Raw genomic sequence first — 22,260 nt, 5'->3', positions numbered from 1 at the left:
TATGAAACAAGTAGCTTATATAAAACTTATAAAAGCTTTCTGGTTTGAAACCAAGAGTATGAAACCGATTAGCTTTCATACAAAAGAAAAATAAAAAATTTGATATGAAGCATTTTTGTAATTTTATATTTATTTAATACCATACAAAGCTATAAATAAACCACTTTAATACCTATGGATTTGCTATGAATTTTCGCAATATAATTTTCTATTTTCATTAAATTGCCATATAAAAAAAGAGTTCTTTATATCTCGCCAAATTGTCAACATTCAGCATTCCACAGACACAGAAACAGAATTGCCTTGACAACTGTCGAATACAGACGATTAAAAATAAAACTTTGGAAAGTTATTCGCGTGATACCTGAACTAGCTGTGTAATTAACTTTTCGTATGGTGTTTAATTTATTTTAATTTCGAGTTGAGTGTTTTTACATGGATTTTATGTGTATGTGATATACTTTTATAAAATAAAACATGATTATTGAGAACCCAGACGCGTTTAAGAGTTGGTTGACGTCCATATTGGAACCCCTGTGAGTACATTTTGCAGCCATATTTATTTCTAATATCACATTACAAAATGTACTTAAACTCAAAATTTCTTACTAAATTATAATGTTTTAACATACAAATGATCTAAAAATTGATTATATGAGTAAAAAAAATATGTTGAGGTGTCATTGCTATTTCGTAATACTTACTATCAGTTTGTTACAACTTTTCTGCATTAGCAAACTTTTAAGGCACATTATTCACATTGGAAATACTTTAAACACATACAAACCACATAAAATTATCAAAATAAAGTTACTTTCAGTAAGTTTTGTGTTTTAAAATACTTATAATGCACTTAGTTATTCTAACCTAAATCTGTCATTACAATAAGTTCATAAAAGTTGTGATAATAACGTAAATATTAAAAACCGGTGCTTGTTTTATTCTTTTGTTTGCTAATTATACCTTAACAAAAGAAATTTTAACATCGTAAATATTCTTTAAATTTAGTAAATTAGATTAAAATCTCAATTTAAAAATATGTATATTTTTTTTATAATTTCTTAGTAAAGCTTTAGATTAGGTAAAACCGAATTTCGGGACCGTGGGGGGAAGGGGGGGAGAGTGTGGGGAACGCTACCCCTGGTACCACTGTCACACCTGAGAACCCCATGGTTATGGAGATATCCATGGTTAAAGTTTTGAGGTTAGAAGAAGAATTTCGAAAGTTAGAGGAACGCTTGGCTCCGGCGCTGCGGGAAGTGCAGCCCTTCCGCCCTTGCGTGCGAAAGCACGCTCACTCATGCTCCGTTCCGCAGCGGAGGCTGGCCTTTGGCGACCAGCCTCAGCCGCTCCTCTACGCATTCGTTCGCGCGCTTTCGCACGGCGGGCGAGGGCTGCCCTCCCTCCGCGCCTCCGCGGCACAAAAAAAACACTAGGGGTAGGACAGACCAAGACCATGTGGACAGTGGGGTGCTCCGATTCGGTTTTGGGTATTTTTCGAATTTCTAATCCTATATTCTAGCACGCAATGTTACTAATTTTATTAGAATATTATGTCTGACGCGTTATTTTTTTTAAAAGTGTCGATTTGTCACACAATGCAAACAGTATGAGCTCAAAGGTATTATAATAGCTTTAAATTCTTCTTCTAACCTCAAAACTTTAACCATGGATATCACCATAACCATGGGGTTTTGAGGTGTGACAGTGTTACCTTGTATAGATTCCCCTACACCCTCCACCCTCCACACCCAAAAACCCCATAATTCGGTTTTTCTAATTCGGTTTTACCTAGTCTAGATCTTCGCCAGAAGTCATATTTTTTTGGTAATAATGTACAATCGAGGAGTGTAATTTAACCCTAACCTATCTAACTTAAGAAGTACAACGTTTAATGACAGTTACGTTTAACAAAAAAAAAAAAAAAAAACCCTAACCTATCTAACTTAAAAAGTACAACGTTTAATGACAGTTTTGTTATACAAAAAAAAAATAACCCTAAACTATCCATACACTCCTCGATTGTACATAATATCCTTTTTTTATAAATATACATAGAAATTATACATGTATAAATACAAATATTACACCCAGACGCAGACGGGAATTGAACTCGCAACCTGCGGAACAGAAAGCAGGGCCACTATAAACTGTGCCAACCGGCTAGTCGAATACTATTCATAAAGCCTATATTATAGTGATTTATCCTGTTAGTAAGTTGAGATTCTTTTTTATATATAATTAGTTTGGCCAACAAGCTTTACGCTCACCTGATGGTAAGTGATTACTGTAGCTTGTCTGCATCAACAGAAGCATCACAAGCACGTTGCCAACTCTATCCTCCCTAGGAGCCCTGGTCACCATACTCACCAACAGGAATACATCACTGATTCAAAATGTGTCTTCCATATTTTCAGCAGGAAATTACATAGATAAGTAACACAATGTAAGTAGACGAAACTGATTAACAAACACACTAGTCCTCACTACGATTTTCGGGGGTTTCTCGCGATTTCTCTGGGATTCCATCATCAGATCCTGGTTACCTTATCATGGTACCATCATTGGGATATCTCCTTTCCAACAAAAAAAGAATTATCAAAACAGGTTCCTAAACGACGAAGTGGCTAAGACCGAGACTAGGAAAAACCGAATTATGGGATTTTTGGGTGTGGAGGGCGGAGGGTGTAGGGGAATCTATACAAGGTAACACTGTCACACCTCAAAACCCCATGGTTATGGAGATATCCATGGTTAAAGTTTTGAGGTTAGAAGAAGAATTTAAAGCTATTATAATACCTTTGAGCTCGTACTGTTTACATTGTGTGACAAATCGACACTTTTAAACAAAATAACGCGTCAGACATAATATTCTAATAAAATTAGTAACATTGCGTGCTAGAATATAGGTTTAGAAATTCGAAAAATACCCAAGACCGAATCGGAGCACCCCACTGTCCACGTGGTCTTGGTCTGTCCTACCCCTAGAGTGTTTTCTTTATGCCGCGGAGGCGCGGAGGGAGGGCAGCCCTCGCCCGCCGTGCGAAAGCGCGTGAACGAATGCGTAGAGGAGCGGCTGCGATCCGCTGCGGAACGGAGCATGAGTGAGCGTGCTTTCGCACGCAAGGGCGGAAGGGCTGCACTTCCCGCAGCGCCGGAGCCAAGCGTTCCTCTAACTTTAAAGGTGGTAGATTAATTTGAAAAAACGCGTGTGAAATATGAAAATAACGTGTGAAAGCTACGAAATTCTTCTTCTAACCTCAAAACTTTAACCATGGATATCTCCATAACCATGGGGTTCTGAGGTGTGACAGTGGTACCAGGGGTAGCGTTCCCCACCCTCCTCCCCCCCTTCCCCCCACGGTCCCGAAATTCGGTTTTTCCTAATCTAAAGCTTATCCTTAAATTAGCCACGGTTTAACTGTTGTACTGTTAAAACCGGATTCTGTCTCTGCTCTTTTACATTTCACTTGTCACTGGAAAAATCATCGGCGAAAAGCTGATGGAGCGATAGTCTCTAAACAAGAAGCGATAGGATATCAGAGTTATAAACGATAACTTTTGTTTTTAAGGGTTAAGAATAGAAATATCTGGTAGATAGAGCAGAATTTCATCGTAAAATAATATCAAATTTTTTTTAACTTTGGGTCTCATTATAGGTCAGTTAACTATTTAAAACTTATCAATAATCAATGAAACAGGCCCTTAGACAGAATTTGTCATACAATATCAAAATTTCTAAATAAACTTTTAACCCATATGACATTAACTGATTAGTTTTGTCCGTTGGATACTATACATCAGATAATTATCCGAAACTTAGCGACCTCTGAAATAGGCCCTAAAATACATTAATCATATAATTAGTTCTACAAAGTATGTCTTGACAGTAGGTGGAGCTATAAATATGCATTGACTCAGAAGTGGTAACAGTACACAATCAAAACATCTATTTTGAGCTGTACCTCCACTGTTCATTACAAATTTTATTACCACATGCTGAAATTAAATATAGATTAATCTCAGTATGTTTTTATTTAAGTTAGTCTTTGATTGTTACAGTTTTTGATTAATATATACTAATATTATAAAGCTGATGAGTTTGTTTGTATGCATTAATTTCAGGAACTACTTAATTTATTTTTATTTTACTGGCAACTTTCGTTTACTGGCAATACAACGTTTAATAGGTCAGCTAGTTTGTTATAAAAATGAATTAATCTGTTACCTAAAACTTGGAGTCAATAATTATAATCTACTAGCTGACCTGGCGAACTTCGTATCACCTTATTTTTTTCTGAAATATAATAATAACATAATATATCAAAATAAGATATAGCCTATCTTTTAAGTTGGATCAAACTGCACACGGTGTGCAAATTTGACTAAAATCGGTTAAGTAGTTTAGGAGTCCATTGAGGACAAACATTGTGACACGAGATTTATATATATTAAGATAAGATATACATATAATAAAATGGTAGGAAAGTCAAAACTGTACATTAAATATTTTTTAAAAGAATACTTGGGTATGGAGTGTATTACTGTAATTTTTTTTTATGTAAAATGAGTAAAAATCTGTAACCATCTTAAAACCATGTATTTGTGGTTTACGATAATGTAGATTAAAATAAATAACTCTATACTAATATTATAAACCTGAAATATTTCTTTTGCTTAAATGTGCCAATTTTAAGAAGGGGTTCGAATTATAATAAATAACCCACAGCCTTTCTCGGGAAATGGACAAACCAACACAAAAATAATTTTTGAATTCGCCGCCACTAGGAACATTTTATATTGGCCCCTCCACTGGCACAACTGAAAATCATTTAACCAATCAATCAATCTTTTTGTATTGGAAAATTAAATTGCAGCGCCACCTAACGGTTTCAATTGAAATAAAAACTACCCTATCTCCCATGTTAGAAAGAAAGAAAGAAAGAAACACGTTTATTCGGAGCATCACTCAAAAACGCAGACAGTTTTTACACAAAAAAGACACACTTAAATAGACAATAATAATGTTGGACCTACCCTAGCCCCTATAGTATATCCTGGCCCAAATAGGGACAAAATAATGTGACCCCGGAGGTGAACCTTCGGAGAAGAAAGCCCGGCTAAAGAGGGCAACCTCGAGGCCCGTACCCAGACAGACCCTCGGGCCTGTCAGGAAGACCCACACACACACACACCATGTTGGACCAAATTACAGATCCTTACAAAATTTGATAAAAATTGGTCCTGTAGTTTCGTAGTTATATATTTTGTTATATTTCGTAGTTTATAGCCCACATACATCGTGACACGAAATTTATTTATATATAATTATATAGATTTTCGTAACCGATATAATAACCTTTTTTTCGCAGAAATCTGAATTATCTTGAATATAAAATTTAATTTTAATTTTTTTTTTTTTTTTTTTTTGTATAAAAATTATTCTAATACTCGTATAAATACGATTCTCAGATTGAAAGGTACCTTTTTTCCCCCCTCAGTATTTTGATGATATAATTAGCAAACATTGTTTCATTAGTTACAACGTTCTCCGTATCAGGTGTCGATATGTGTTTTTTGCTTTTTTATCATTATGCTTTACTTTTTCTGTCAGCTATTACAATTTACAACTTGTGAGTTCAGAAGCTGTAGTTAAATAAACAAAATTTGAAATTTGGAATGTTGTTCTGATAATAGCCAAGCCAACGCAAACGTTGTTTTTCTATATATGTTAAAAACCTCTTTAATCCCTCTCTTATAATTTAGGGGTATGAAAAATAGATGTTGGCCGATTCTCAGTCCTACCCGATATGCACAAAAAATTTCATAAAAATCGGTCCAGCCGTTTCGGAAGATTATGGTAACTAACATTGTGACACGAGAATTTATATAAGATTTAGTGAGAAGGGTTTAACAGAAAACTACAAGACAAATCACCTATTACAAAAACGAGTGTTCCTGAGACCACACGACTGAAGTCAAACTTCGAAACGTAACTCTCTCTCTTTCTATCTTCACTAACTTCTATCTCCCTCTCAACTTCCGTTCTCACTTCCGTAAAGACTTTACTTCAAAAAGTGTGTTTGAGCAATTCACGCACGGCAGAAGTGAAACTTCTGAAAAGTCGTAGGAAGATAGGTCTTTGTCTATTTGTTCTATCGACGATGATCACGTTCTTGTGAAAAATGTCGTAAACGCCATGAAAAATGCGTCACGCCTTTTGAACAGGAATGTATTTAGTATTATTCTCTCTTATACATGTATTTTTCGATTATTTTAAAGATATTTCACTTCAATAATATAAGTAAAACATTTAATTGGATTGCAAACTGTTATATTGTTATCTGTAGAAGATAATTTATTGTGTCACAGTTATCGTACTGATAAGAATTTATTACTCAAACAGAAGTTGATAAATATATTGAAACTTGAAATAATGAAACATCATTAGAGGTTTCATCCTAGGACTACTATTTCACAACTACGACTGTCAGACTATATAATTGCGTTTGCTCGCAAACGAAAAAAAAACCGACTTCAATTACATCGACGAGTAATACAGCGTGGATCGACGAAAAAATAGTCAAGTAACTACGCGTTATCAAAGATTACTCAAAAAGTAGTTATCAGATCTCGATAAAATTTAAATGTGACCACATGATAAATATCAGCTTTCAATAAAATTAAAATTTATCAAAATCGGTACACCTAGTAAAAGGTTATTGCGGATTTTCGAGAGTTTCCCTCGATTTCTCTGGGATCCTATCATCAGATCCTGGTTATCATGGTAAAAAATTAGGGTTATCTCCTTTCCAACAAAAAAAGTATTATCAAAATCGGTACATCCAGTAAAAAGTTATGTGGTATAATACAACGTAGGTCGACGAAAGAAGCGTCAGTAAAAACGCATTATTAGATATAACTCGAAAAGTAGTTGTTAGATCTCAAATAAATTTAAATGGGATCAATTGACACACACCACCTTTCGATTAAAAAAAAAAATTGTCGAAATCGGTCCATCCGGTCAAAAGTTCAGTTCTTTTAAATCAACAATGTATTTAAGGTATTTAATTAGATAAGGATTAATGCTGTATTGGTTAAAATCGCTTTGGAAATTAGCCATTATTTGTCGTAAAAAGTAAATGACAAAAAAATGTTATTGTGGGATATCCATAAGAAATAGACATATACCATAGCGGAGTTTTCTGTAAACCTTTTCAATGTGTACAATACTTAGTACAGTATTTTGATAAATCTCGTAGGGTTCAAGCTGCGTTTACAATGTAAGCGGAAAAAATGTAAATATTTACGACATCACATTAGAAACCTCAAAAATAAAAGTATTTCTCCAATATTTAATGGATGTTATTATACATATAAACCTTCCTCTTCAATCACTCAATCTATTAAAAAAAACCGCATCAAAATCCGTTGCGTAGTTTTAAAGATTTAAGCATACATAAGCACATACGGAGAGAGAAAGCGACTTTGTTTTATATTATGTAGTGATAATAAGCTCAATTTGATTAGGACAGAATGAAATATTTCAGACAAATGACGAGTTATTTAACTGAGGTAGGTCACAGCAGGAAATTTCCTGCTCAAAATATAGAACAGTCCGACCGGGTCGGAAAGCCTAAAGGTCGTGAAGCCTAACTTGAGACGTAGGTGATAAGACAATTATTTGTTTGTCCCATACAAAACAGCTGGGAATAGGCCTCTTTCCGCATGTAGGAAAAGGATCAGAGCTTAATCCACCACGCTGTTCAAATGCAGGTTGGCGGATATATTTACCTACTCTGAGTAACGACCGCTATCAGGTGTACATGATAACAACCGGGACCGACAGATTAACGTACTCTCCGAGCCACGGTGGGGAGATCCACAAGGACTGTACAAACACCCAGACCACGGTATGGTCAATACAAATGTTTGTCATGTGCGGGGATCGAGCTCGCAACTGCCAGCGCAATAGCCACAAACCAGTGTTGTGACCGTTGCGCCAACGCGTCGTCATTGAAATGTAAATATCACTGAAAAGGCTGTAGGGGCTTAAGGGCTCACGTGCACAAAAATGTTGAAAAACACTCTGTTAACATATCCATCAGTGCTGTGAGTGCGTTAACATAACGTCTAGTTTTCATATAATATTATATATTAATACGGAAAGATGTTTGCCTCACTTTTTAGAAAAAAACTCCCAATTAATCCACATAAATTATATATAATTTTAAAGATAATTGCATGCTCTGCCGACATCCACATCTAAAAAATTTATTATTGTTATTGTTTTTTTGAAGTAATTAATTATTAAAATTATTTAGTGCGAATTAATCGCGCAGGTATTCCTAGTTATTTAATAATAGTATTATTTTTCTTCACAACAGTTGCGATGCAGACCCTCCGGCGCTCGCTAAATACGTGTACGCTCTCGTCAAGAAAGACAAGCCTCTCGACGAGCTCCGAGAAGGAATGTTGGATCAGCTCGACGTGTTCCTTCAACAAGGTGAGAAGTTTTACCCAGTGCAAAATTTAGAATTTCATGTCAAAGGACTCTTTCATCCAGATCATCAGGTTTAAGACATCTTACGCATTGAGAAGTTCATTAAGTACTAAGGTTATCATCATTATCATCATTACAGCCTATACAGTCCACTGCTGGACATAGGCCTCCACAAGTTTACGCCAAAAATAACGTGAACTCATGTGTTTTGCCCATAGTCACCACGCTGGGCAGGCGGGTTGGTAACCGCAGTATTGGCTTTGTCGCACCGAAGACGCCGCTGCCCGTCTTCGGCCTGTGTATTTCAAAGCCAGCAGTTGGATGGTTATCCCGCCATCGGTCGGCTTCTTGAGTTCCAAGATGGTTGTGGAACCTTGTTATCCCTTAGTCGCCTCTTACGACACCCACGGGAAGAGAGGGGGTGGCTAAATTCTTTAGTGCCGTAGCCACACAGCACTAAGGTTAGGTGTAAATCAGTTACAAAGGAGCGGTAGTTTACACACTAAATAAATAAAATACAAACCTTGTAGTGGTAGACATCAAAGTCGTTTCGTTATATGAAAATATTATCGCTTCAGCCGCTAATATCCCATTGCTGGGCAAAGGCCTCTTTCCCCATGTAGGAGAAAGATCGGTAAAGTAAAAATAACTCAATTTTATATCGAAGTACCCGCAAATTAAACACCTTTTCCTTTGTTTACTATTCTGAAGTCTATAAGCGATCCTTTTAATAGTTACTCGTTCTTTCGATATTCTCAAAATTACATCCATATTTCGTTCTTAAAATTATAAATTAGTTTCTCAGTTATTTCTACGTATTTTATGTTAAGTGAAATATACGGAGCGGTAAAGCTTTAGATTAGGTAAAACCGAATTTCGGGACCGTGGGGGGATGGGGGGGGAGAGGGTGGGGAACGCTACCCCTGGTACCACTGTCACACCTCGGAACCCCATGGTTATGGAGATATCCATGGTTAAAGTTTTGAGGTTAGAAGAAGAATTTCGAAAGTTAGAGGGAACGCTTGGCTCCGGCGCTGCGGGAAGTGCAGCCTTTCCGCCCTTGCGTGCGAAAGCACGCTCACTCATGCTCCGTTCCGTGGACAGTGGGGTGCTCCGATTCGGTTTTGGGTATTTTTCGAATTTCTAAACCTATATTCTAGCACGCAATGTTACTAATTTTATTAGAATATTATGTCTGACGCGTTATTTTGTTTAAAAATGTCGATTTGTCAGTCGTTAAGCGTCAGTTCGTATCGTTTGTTGATCTTGCAATCGAGATCGTTTTTACGTAAATTTGTTCGAAAATAAAATGTGAAAGTTGGTGAATGGAGCATATGAGTGCACTTCCCGCTGCACCGGAGTTAAGGTGGAGTCAGACACGGAGCTCTAAGGTATTGTAATATCTCTGAATCACGTAAAGTTAACCCCAAAACTTCAAACACGATATCTTCGAAACCACGGGGTTTACGCGAAACGCACACTACGGGGGGCTAAAAAACCCACCCTCCCCACAACCCTTTACCCCATAAATTGGAGGCCACTTAACTAGCGAATGACCAATTCTTCTTCTAACCTCAAAACTTTAACCATCGATATCTCCATAACCATGGGGTTCCGAGGTGTGATAGTGGTACCAGGGGTAGTGTTCCCCACCCTCCCCTCCCCCATCCCCCCACGGTCCCGAAATTCGGTTTTACCTAATCTAGATCTTAGCCTACGAAGCTAATGTGACGTTACAAGCGCCTGTCAATATTGGATTTTCGTACAAACTTACTAAAAGTGTTATTATTAGTGTATGTATGTACTAGCTTTTCGTTCGTGGCTACGCCAGCGTCGGTTACTGTTGCTTTTTCTACCATTAAAATGCTTATGTCGTTCAGTGATAACGTAGCATTCTACCGGTAAAATAATTTTTGAAATCAATCGGAATTGAAATGTTTAATTTCAACATATTGGGTTACAAGTCTGACCTTTTTTTATTGATATTTTTGAAGTGAAAACTATTTTACCTGCTTTGGGCACTTTTTGATAGGGGAACATTTTATGAGTTCGCATCACCGACATGCTCATGACTCGCGCGCAGCGGCTGTGTGCTGTGCGCGTTTTGGATGGCCATTTATATTTTTGGATAAGTTCTTCAATAGCAAATTAATAAATATTTCTTTCCGCAGAGACAAAACCTTTTGTCGACATGCTGTTCAAGACTCTCGAAACTCAGGAGTACCTCAAGGAGGTCGATGTTGAGAAGAAGGAACCGTCTCCACCCCCAGAACCAGTTGTGTCAGCAGAGAAGGAAAATGAGGAGGAAAATCATGGTATGTATACTGTGTTCTTTATTCACGTATTAATTTAAGTTCTTGTAGCTTTTAACAGTTAGCACACGATAGCACACGTTTTCGCCAATATTTTGTATGATTGATGATAATGTTTATAAGTTCTTGTTTGTATGGATGCGAAAGTTTGAGTTGAAATATCGATGTTTGTTATGTATGATGCATTTTTGCTTGATCAAATTAAAAGATGCGAAAAATGAGTAGGTTTGAGGTAAGCTCTGCTTACAGATTATATAAATTAAAATATATATGATATGGTATATGATTGATATGGTATATGATTCAGCCTGCAATATCTCACTGCTAGGCCTCTTTCTTCATGTTGGAGAAGGAGCCTAGCTTAATCTACTGTGCTGCTTCACTGTGGTTTAGCGGATAATAATGGTAAAAATAGTATTCCAATACTATACGCAAGAAAAATTTAATATCCATTAGCTTTTTTTAAAGCCATAATATATGTCGCATATATAGTCGAACCGTTTATTGTATATTTATAGATAATACTTTCAGTATAATCTCAAATCTCGATATAATATTTATATATTTAATCTATAATGCTTAAAACAGCCGCTCCGTTATAGTGGAGACGCCTAAAACACCCACGGTCTGTAGATTCGATTTCCATTTGGGACGGATATTTGAATCGGTACAGATGTTTCTTTCCAGTTTGCATGTCTGTCCTTGTGGGTCTCCCCATCATGCCTCTGAGAGCATGTTAACCTTTCGGTCTCAGTTGGTATCACAAATACCTGATAGCAATCGTTACTTAATAGTAGCGAACATATCCACCAACATCCAAATCCTATTCTTCTACATGGACAAAGAGGCCTAAGCCCAGCAGTGGGATGTGAGAAGCTGAATATGAATGCTATAATGTTTTATATATTTCAGTCCCCGTGTCTGCAGCGGTGCCAGCAGAGAAGCCGGTAGCGCGGCCTCGGGCAGACAGCGCCGGACACCGCACCGTGGTGCCACGGTCCCGGGCCCACACCGAACAAACACTCGTTAAGGTACTAACAATCACTGATCTAGACCTGGTATAGATATTGAGTGCATGGTACAGTGGGAACGCTTTGCGCATCGTGCAGAGGTTGTATACAGAAATTATTGACGCGCAGCGAAGACCTGCTCAAAATCTGAAGCATCTAACTGGGGAAGTAGTGAGAAAGAAAAAATAAACAGATTTTGTTTGCATATAAAAATTTAAGTGGAAAAAAAAATATTATAGTAATAATAGAAACATACAAGAATACATGAAACAAATGGATAGGTAACACAAAAATAACAAAAAGGAAGAAAATGCCAACTAGGTTCCTATCTCAGCATTGTTTTTGATAGCAAAAATCTGTTGAAAAAAATGATGTTTTTCTGGCAGAAAGTACCTCAAACCTTACAGAAGATAAATAACGCTGGTCTCAAGTTTAGGTGTGATCGTGTGGTTAGTGAGGTGGCCAGAGCTCCGAGGTTAGGGTCAGAAAAACCATCTGATAGCAATTGTTACTCAGAATAGAGAGCTATCAAGCAGCTGTGGAGCTGTGAGGTAGACTAAGCTCTACTCTTAATACAGAAGTTTAGATGTGATTGTTGCTTTTTTACTCAAAAATTACTGAACTCATTCCAGCACATTCTGCTCTGAGAATTTAGCTTAGTCTGTGGATAAATATTTATGGAAATGAAAAACAACATGATAACATATTCAAAAATACAAAATATGTTACAGGTGTTGCCAACCGAGCTTCTAGAAGAACCAGTGGATCCTCCCCGAAGAAGAGACAGAAGGACTGATTCGGTTAGTCTTATTAAATGAATAATGCTAACATGATATTCTTATACAAATAATCAATTCAAAATGTCCTCAAAAAATGTTTATTTTGAATATTTGAATAATTCTTCCCATGGTTTTTTTTTCTCTCTTTTATTATATCCTTTTTCTCAGTTTTATTTTTTCTTTTTTAGCTTATTACATAATAAACAAAAACAATGTTGTTCTTTGTTTATACATTTATGTCTTCAGATTATGTTTCAATTTGGACGCATCTTTTTGTGGAGTATGGTTTAGAATCTTGTTTACTAATTCGTGTATATTTCTAGAACAAACAAGGTAGGGGTTCGAGAAAACAGGGAAAGGTGGGCTAAACGGAGACTAGATTAGAGATCTAAACCAATAAAAACAGCCAACAAACACTCAGCAAACTCGATGCCTGTCTAGAAATTTATATCAAGATGCTCAATTTTCCAGAAATGTAACGAGATTAGGTTCTTACCCCTCCCCTATATAGAGGAGAAGCCTATGCCCAACCGCGACATGCTAACGGCCAACGAATGTTCCCTTTGCAGGGCCGCGACAAGGACGAGCGCCGCCGCCGCCGCTCGCACTCGTGGGAGCGCCGCGGCCGCGCGCGCCGCCCGCCGCGCGCCGAGCACGAGCGCAGGTGCGGCAGGTACTCCGCACTAACGCGCGCCGTCTGCGGCCGGCTGCTCCGGCGTGCTCTCGACTGCTCTGTAGCGCTTCGATGTGCTCTTGACTGCTCTGTAGCGCTTCGATGTGCTCTTGGCTGCTCTGTAGCGCTCTCGATGTGCTCTTGACTGCTCTGTAGCGCTCTCGATGTGCTCTTGACTGCTCTGTAGCGCTCTCGATGTGCTCTTGACTGCTCTGTAGCCCTCTCGATGTGCTCTTGACTGCTCTGTAGTGCTCTCGATGTGCTCTTGACTGCTCTGTAGCGCTCTCGTTGTGCTCTTGACTGCTCTGTAGTGCTCTCGATGTGCTCTTGACTGCTCTGTAGCGCTCTCGTTGTGCTCTTGACTGCTCTGTAGCGCTCTCGTTGTGCTCTTGACTGCTCTGTAGCGCTCTCGTTGTGCTCTTGACTGCTCTGTAGCGCTCTCGATGTGCTCTTGACTGCTCTGTAGCACTCTCGATGTGCTCTTGACTGCTCTGTAGCGCTCTTGTTGTGCTCTTGACTGCTCTAGACTGCTCTGTAGTGCTCTTGTTGTACTCTTACTGCTCTTTACTGTTCTGGTTGGTTCACGACTGCTCTATAAGTGTTTTTGAATGTTCTAGACTGCTCTCAACAGTGCTCTGGTCTGCTCTCGAATTCTATTGACTGCTCTCGACTGCTTAGTAATGTTCTCGATCTTGACTCTTCTACGGGTGATCCAGAGTACTCTCAACTGCTCTTTAGTGTTCTAATTGTGCTCTCGTCTGTTATCTACTGATTCCGATTAGTCTCGTCTATTCTTCTCGGCCAATAGCTTCATATTAGCTATCATTTATTCATTAGAAATAGACTTACTTGCCAGTACTTCTCTGCAAAATTTACATTTCTAATCGGTAGGAATTTTAATCAATTGTAATTGAAATTTCAAAGACAAATTTAATTTTAATTTGTAAAATGACTGATAAAGTAATTTTTGGTTTTTATTTCCCAACTACTGTACTGACTGACTGATTTGGACTAATTTTCAGTATTATAGACTTCTCTAGAACACTTTCGTATACTTTCCAGTGGTGTGCGAGATATTTGAAATTATTAAATATAATTTTTTGAAATGTTCTGAGTATTCATGTTGAAAGTTTTGTGAATGAAATAAATTACCTCTAGTCTCGCCTACTACAATTATTTGCATGCACTATCGACTGCTTCACTGACTTACTAACCTAAATAGTTTGGTAATAAATGCATGGTATTTATAATTCATTAATGCTATCAACAATAATCTGCATTGTAGGTTATTGTTGATATTCATTGATATTGTTGTAAAATATTTATTACCGTCCTAAGATAAAGGCATAATGGTTTTGTACTAATTTTGTAAAATTTTAGTGCTATTATGTTTCTTTTATGATTAATGCCATATAATTATTTCGTTTGTACAAATCTAAAACTTGGAACAAAATTTTCTCAAATTTTAATATTTTATGCCTTTTTCCTAGCCTGTATTATTATATAGTCTATTTGTCTTAAGGAAATAGTGATTCATTGCTGTCACTCAACTTAACTAATTATAATCGCAGTAAATTAGAACGCCGTCTTCATATTAAAATAAACCACAGAGTACAGTTGACTGAGGTAGGACACAGCAAGAAATATCGTGCTCGTACCTCGGCCTTACGGAAGATCAGTTCTTAATAATACTACTTTCAAGCAGTGTTGTGTTCCTGTTGGTGAGTAAGGTGACCAGAGCTCCTGGGGGGGATTGGGGATAGGGTCGGAAACGCGCTTGCGATGCCTCTGGTGTTGCCAAGTGAGCTCTTTAAGTACATTCTTTCCTTAATTTGACGTGGGTAAAACTGCGGGGGGCGGCTGTTAAGTGTATAAAGTAACGATGTCATGACTTGTACAGGAGGATATCGCGATCGCCGTCGCCTCGTGGCCGCTATCGCAACCGGAGCCCGCCCGCCGCCGACAGACACACGAGCCGGTCACGGTGAGCTCTATACGATAACACCCTGTATAGATATATGACTATTTCTCTATTGTTGTGAGAGTACAAATAATAAACTTTAACTCAGAAACTATAAAAACGACATTTAAACCTTGGGGTGTGAAGAATAACGCCCGTCATTGCAAAGGGAGGATCCTCCAACCAGACGCTTGTTTTGTCTGGCGGGCTAACGCCCCCAACGGTTGTTGTCGGGACCTTGTATATATCACTTTGATAACTTTAATAGCGCGATGTAGCTAGCATACGTTAGTTTTTCTCTAATTACGTAGTTAGTATTTTGCGCGATAGATGTCGCCAAAAAACTTTATTAGTCTATAACTTCACTCTTCTTCACAAATTCTAATAGTTATAAACAACTAATTAAATTTTACATCATTCGTTCTGACATCGTTACTAGCCAGTCACGGCATAATTCAACTAAATTCTATAGGAATTTCTTTATACGAATGAAGACGACTGCTCAGGTGTGGTCTGCTGGCTCGATTCCCTTTCAGGGTAGATGTTTGAATTAATACAAATATTTATTTTCGACCTGGTTGTCGGTCTCGGCTTTATCATATATATCTAATAGCGATAGTTATTCGAGAAGTCTCCCCATTGAAACATTGCCGAAGTATAGGGACCTCAACAAAACAATAGACGTGGTAAGCAACCAAACAAAAAATTAAATATTTAAAGTTATCAGGCTCACTTAAAACAATATATTATCTTCTTTTTAATCATTCGATCACACTAACTGTAACGCTCTCGTCATGCATTTACCAGCTTACTCCCCAAGTCAAGCGTGCGTAAAGAAATTTTTCTTCATAAATTATGTAATCACAATACTCTGGAACGCATGATGGGATCACTGGCAACAGTCCTAACCGTGAAGGCGGATTACTAATTACAGTAAATCTTTACATATAATAAAATGGTAGGAAAGTCAAAACTGTACATTGAATATTGTTTTTAAATAACACGGGGTGTGATCTACAATCGATACCGAAGCCAAATATAGTTTTTAGAATTTTTGTCTGTTTGTCTGTATGTATGTCCGGGATAAACTCAAAAAGTACCGCATGGATTTACTTCAAATTTGGCACGAATATTATTAAAAAGTCGGGTTAACATATAGGCTACATATTATCATGCTATCACCTACCGGGAATAAGCAGTGAACCTTTATTTTCTCTACGCATTCTGTAACAACGTGTAATCTAACGACGCATATTTGAATGTTGTTGTTATTATGTTAATAACCATGCTATATAAGCTATAAAAATCACGCAATATAAGTAACTAAGCCGATAACCAAAATTAAATGAATATAAGTAGACAAGACAATTTTAAAGCAGCGCCGTCTATGAGATTTTTCTGTAGATATGAAATGTAAAGAAGAAACGGGTAAATGAATACTATTTTAAAAGGTATAATCGTGGGTATTTTTGGTGCTGTATAGCGTTCACGCAGACGACGTCGCGGGCAGCAGCTAGTAATAAATACATTGCTCTTTCCAGGTCAAGATCACCAGCCCTCCGAGAACGAGAACTGGAGAGGGAAAGAGTACGGCCTCAGAGAGAGTTAGAGAGAGATAGGATGTCGAGGGATAGAGAACACAGGGATAGGATATCCCGCTCGAGGGATAGGGAACGGTAAGTGGTTGTGATTTTTTAAATCTAATTATATGTATAATATATTGCATTGTATGTTAATGTAATCAAACTCAAAAAATAAATAATAATTATATTAGGTTTTATAAATTAATTATCATAATGTAAAGTTATCACAGATTTGAAATGTCTCAGAGAAGAATTGCCAAGAAACTCAGGCAGTTACTCCTACAAAAATTGCCCTAGGCAGGTAGTAGGAATGGGTATAATATAAAACAATTGTGTCCGCAGGTCTCGCGACCGTTCGATGTCGCCGCCTGGAACACGCCTGGAGCACGCAGATTCGTACCGACGCAGGTGTAGGGATTTCGACGGTAAGATATACGTACCAACTATTTATTTGACGATATTTTTATATCACTATGGGGCAAATCCCTCTTTTTTCCCGTGGGTGTCGTAAGAGGCGACTAAGGGACAACACAGTTCCACTACCACCTTGGAATTTATAAAGTCGACTGATGGCGGGACAACCATCTGACTGCTGGTTTTGAAATACATAGGCCGAAGATGGGCAGCAGCGTCTTCGGTGCGACAAAGCCAGCCCTGCGGTCACCAACCCGCCTGCCCAGCGTGGTGATTATGGGCAACACACACGAGCTCACGCCATTTTTGGCGTAAACTTGTGGAGGCCTATCTCCAGCAGTGGACTGCAGGTAGCGTCGGTAGGGAAACCAAAGTGCACTGAGCAGCGTGGTGGATTAAGTTCCGAGCCTTCTACATGGAGAAAGAGGCCTACGAGCGGCCAGCCCCGCTACGAGAGGCCGAGCCGTATGGTAACGGTGCTGTGTCCCGCAGTGAAGGGCTACTGCATGCGCGGCGACCTGTGCGAGTGGGACCACGGCGCGGACCCCGTGGTGCTGGAGGACGCCGCGCTGTCCCGCGTGCTGGCGCTGCCGCCCGCGCCGCTGCCCGCGCCCGTGCCCGGTGAGACACTCGACCGTTCACCCTCGACCGCTCACCCTCGACCGCTCACCCTCGACCGCTCACCCTCGACCGCTCACCCTCGACCGCTCACCCTCGACCGCTCACCCTCGACCGCTCACCCTCGACCGCTCACCCTCGACCGCTCACCCTCGACCGCTCACCCTCGACCGCTCACCCTCGACCGCTCACCCTCGACCGCTCACCCTCGACCGCTCACCCTCGACCGCTCACCCTCGACCGCTCTCACTCGACCGCTCACACTCGACCGCTCACCCTCGACCGCTCTCACTCGACCGCACACCCTCGACCGCTCACACTCGACCGCTCACACTCGACCGCTTACCCTCGACCGCTCTCACTCGACCGCACACCCTCGACCGCTCACCCTCGACCGCTCACACTCGACCGCTCACCCTCGACCGCTCACACGACCGCTCACACTCGACCGCTCACCCTCGACCGCTCACACTCGACCGCTCACCCTCGACCGCTCACCCTCGACCGCTCACCCTCGACCGCTCACACTAGATGACTCGCAATCGACGACCCACACTCAACCACAAGCAATCGATGGCTCACATTAGATGACTAGCACTCGACGACTCACCCTCACGCCATGACTCGCGCTCGACGACACATTCGACGACACACTCATATATTATATTAAGTAATTGTGTAACATTTACTACTACGAGTAGCCTGTTGACGCAGTTTGTAGTGCTGTATATGTATTATTTATATGTATGTTTATCGAATAAAATATATATGTAGCTACACCAGGCGGCTGTTACCTATAACACAAGCATTAAGTTGCTTACTTTAGGAACGGATGACCGTGTGTGTATGTTGTAAATATTTATTTATTTGTTTTGCGTACTTGTATGCATGGGCGCATACGTGTGTGTATGTGTGTACATGAATATCAAGTGATATATAAACTGTATCGTATATTACAAGTAACGACCTTGTTTCGATGTAATAATCATTTTAAATTACTTTCACAGAGTACAATCCCGCGGCACCCGACATCTGGGGAGGAGGCGTAGTGGGTTACGCTCCGCCCGCGCTTCCACCTCCTAGAATGGCGACGAGGGAACTTGTACCCATACCAAGGTATGATTAAAGCATTAATTGTTATGTATTTTATTTTACAATACTACTATATACTACATCGATGCTTGAAGTCCCCAAACATAACACCAAATTCCTCCTCAATTCATTCACAATACGCGCTGCAAAACTTTGGAATCATTTACCGAGAGTGATCCAAGACAGCACTTCAATTTATGCTTTCAAGGACGGGCTAAGAAATCATCTTCTCTCTGAAGCTATGAACCTCTCATAATTGTTGTACTCTCAATATATATATGTATGTATGTATGTATTTATTTATTTATGTATGTATGTGTGTATGTATGTATGTATATGTGTATGTATGTATTTATGTATGTATATGTGTATGTATATATGTGGGTATGTATGCATGTATATGTGCATGTAACTGTGTATGTATTTAAGTATATATGTATTTTATATCACTAATTTTGAATGTATATATTGCAAAATAAGTACATGGCTTTTTTTTATTAATTTATAAGTTTTTGTTCAGTTTTTTTTCACTTTATCACAAATGCGCTTATGAGTCCCGCGATAACATCTTCTCTCACCACCATGGGTACACTGGTAGAGATCTCTTACAGAGATAAGTTCGCCCTTGCAAACATTCTTTGTAAAAATGACTTGTAATTATGTTTTTTTTTAAAGTGCAATAAAGAATATATATACAAGTTATAGTTTTTTAGGCCTTTTTATTTGTACAAATTATATGCATTTTCCGAATCGGTGGTAGCTTCATTTATAATAAACTTAATTCACTTCACACACTTCAGCCTATCGCAGTCCACTGCTGGACATAGGCCTCCACAAGTTCGCGCCAAAAATGGCGTGAACTCATGTGTATTGCCCATAGTCACCACGCTGGGCAGGCGGGTTGGTGACCGCAGGGCTGGCTTTGTCGCACCGAAGACGCTGCTGCCCGTCTTCGACCTGTGTATTTCATAGCCAGCAGTTGGATGGTTATCCCGCCACCAGTTGGATGGTTATCCCGCCATCAGTCGGTTTTCCAAGTTCCAAGGTGGTAGTGGAGCTGAGTTATCCCTTAGCTTAGCTTAGTTATCCCATTGCCTCTTACGACACCTACGGGAAGAGAGGGGGTGGCTATATTCTTTACTGCCGTAGCCACACACATATTTAATTTACTGCGAATCCGCATTGATGCAGCATGATGGATTAATCACTGATCCTTCTCCTACATGGGGAAAGAGGCCTTTGCCCAGCAGTGGGATATTATAGGCTAAAAATGACTATTCAAAGTTTCGATTTTTTTTTATATTTTCGTTTCTTATCTATGTTGGTTAATTGAAATATTTTTTACGGACATAATTATTAAAATAAAAAAACTCGTGTCTTGAAAGTAATCGGAAACACAGAGGGCGCTGTGCAGATGCTTGTTTGTTTTTAATGTGATGAGATAGTTTTGAAATTTACGTAATATAATTATTGATGTAGAGCGCAGCAGAAAATATCTTACTCAAAGTTTGGAGCAAACCCAAGGAATGATACTGTGCTCGAGTAGTGTTGGTTCCATGTGGTGAGGAAGCCAGAGTATCTCTAACGCGCTTGTAATGCACCCGAGTGTTGCAGACGTCCATAGGCTACGGTGTCTGCTTACCATCAGGCTGACTGCACTCGCCACCTTTGTTTTATACAAAATAGCATAAGTATGGATTCTGAAGTATGAACTGTTCCAGGGTGAGGCACGAGGCGGGCCCCCCCCCTCCGCGGCACGCGCCCCCCGGCAAGAAGAGCTTCGACTACAACAGGCTCGGTGAGCGATGCTCTAATAACTGTTACACTAGGGACACCATGTCAAACTTCGTCCAATTTCTCCTAATGTGACTTTTATATCATAGTATTACTGCACATCAAGTAAAATTCATAACAGTTACATATTTTTGAAAGAAAAAATCGATATTTTCAAATTTCTAGACCAGAATACCCCCTTAAAAGAAACAGCTTATTTTTTCAAGCGCTTCTCGTGTTCTTTTGTTATCATCCGTGCTATATATTAATATATATTGTTTTTAACAGGGACAACAAGGCCGCCGCTACCCGCTAACGCAGCGAATTGCTCGCTGGAAGTAAAGAAAGTACCTCGAGGACTCAACGATATCACACATCTAAATAATCACTTCAGCAAGTTTGGGAAAATTGTTAACATACAGGTCAGTGGTCACACCTCACCACAGGAACAGCACTACTTGAGAAGCAGTGTTGTTTATTTGATCTTCTGTATAACAATATGGAAGTAAAAAAGTATAGTACGTCTGATGATAAACAGCTATCACGTCAATGCCTTCAACTCCAAGAGCGTTACAAGTGTCTGGTCACCTTACCACAGGAACAGAACACTGCTTTGAAAGCACTATTATTTAGCTTAAAGGACTTCAATTCTTTTATGTATGTTCGGGGATAACTTCATCGTTTATGAACCGATTTTGTTAATACTTTTTTGTTGGAAAGGAGATATCCCTAGTGTGGTATCATGATAACGAAACCAGGATTTGATGATGGAATCCCAGAGAAATCGAGAGAAAACCTCGAAAATCGTAGTGACTACTACGTTGTATTACTTGTCGATGTAATTGAAGTCGGTTTTTTTTGCATTTGCGAGCAAAAACAATTATCATTTTTATTATTAAATAATGTATTTTTAAGTACCTCAATAAAAATAAAAAACAAAATACAGCTTGAAATGAGACATATTTTAAATTTTTTACTTGTCTTCATAGCAGTGAAAGTAATATTCAATTTTTATTACATTTCCAATTGGTTTTTCTTTTTAATACTACAAAATAAATCTTAGAATAAAGTAAGCTAATTTATAATCTTTGGATGTTTAGTGTTTAATCAAAATTTGATTACCAACGCTGCTACTATTACCATTACTACTACTACACTTATAAAAACATAGATATAAAAAAGTTTGTCAAGTTTATTGTAGCTATATTGTAATATTCACATACGAATTTCTTAACAGAATTATTGATATTTGATTCTTATTTAATTAATCCACTGAGAGTAATGTATTTTTATTGACTTTGTAAATTTTAATTATTGTATTTTGATACGATTTTATATTTTTATATTTTGACATTTATCATTGAATCATTGTCATCAAATGAACGAAATCATTTGTCATACCTGTGTTTTTGCAGTTTTTTATTTTGATTGACTTACTTGTGTCTCGAGCAAAGCTCTGTAAACTTGTATGTACAGAGAAATAAATAAATAAATCTAATATATAAAATTCTCGCGTTGCTGTGTTTGTAGTTAAACTCCTCCG

At 38.7% G+C, this 22,260-nt stretch overlaps 1 protein-coding gene across 1 annotated transcript in view; it reads left to right on the top strand.

Moving 5' to 3' along the window:
• Positions 1-300: 300 nt before the first annotated feature.
• The window catches only part of LOC123668058 (RNA-binding protein 26), a 35,875-nt gene continuing 13,915 nt past the window's right edge, over positions 301-22,260 (top strand). Inside the window, exons 1-13 of the mRNA XM_045601850.1 lie at positions 301-536; positions 8,388-8,506; positions 10,675-10,818; positions 11,692-11,846; positions 12,557-12,625; positions 13,174-13,277; positions 15,181-15,261; positions 16,779-16,913; positions 17,163-17,245; positions 17,727-17,855; positions 18,860-18,968; positions 20,666-20,742; positions 21,006-21,139. Of these exons, the coding sequence (XP_045457806.1) occupies positions 478-536; positions 8,388-8,506; positions 10,675-10,818; positions 11,692-11,846; positions 12,557-12,625; positions 13,174-13,277; positions 15,181-15,261; positions 16,779-16,913; positions 17,163-17,245; positions 17,727-17,855; positions 18,860-18,968; positions 20,666-20,742; positions 21,006-21,139 (1,398 nt within the window). The 5' untranslated portion in view covers positions 301-477. The remainder of the gene's footprint in view (positions 537-8,387; positions 8,507-10,674; positions 10,819-11,691; positions 11,847-12,556; positions 12,626-13,173; positions 13,278-15,180; positions 15,262-16,778; positions 16,914-17,162; positions 17,246-17,726; positions 17,856-18,859; positions 18,969-20,665; positions 20,743-21,005; positions 21,140-22,260) is intronic.

This window comes from Melitaea cinxia, chromosome 30 (assembly GCF_905220565.1).
Source record: "Melitaea cinxia chromosome 30, ilMelCinx1.1, whole genome shotgun sequence".
Taxonomy (NCBI): Eukaryota; Metazoa; Arthropoda; class Insecta; order Lepidoptera; family Nymphalidae; genus Melitaea; species Melitaea cinxia.
The sequence above is the reverse complement of the archived record's forward strand: the minus strand, read 5'-3'. Positions and strand labels throughout refer to the sequence as shown.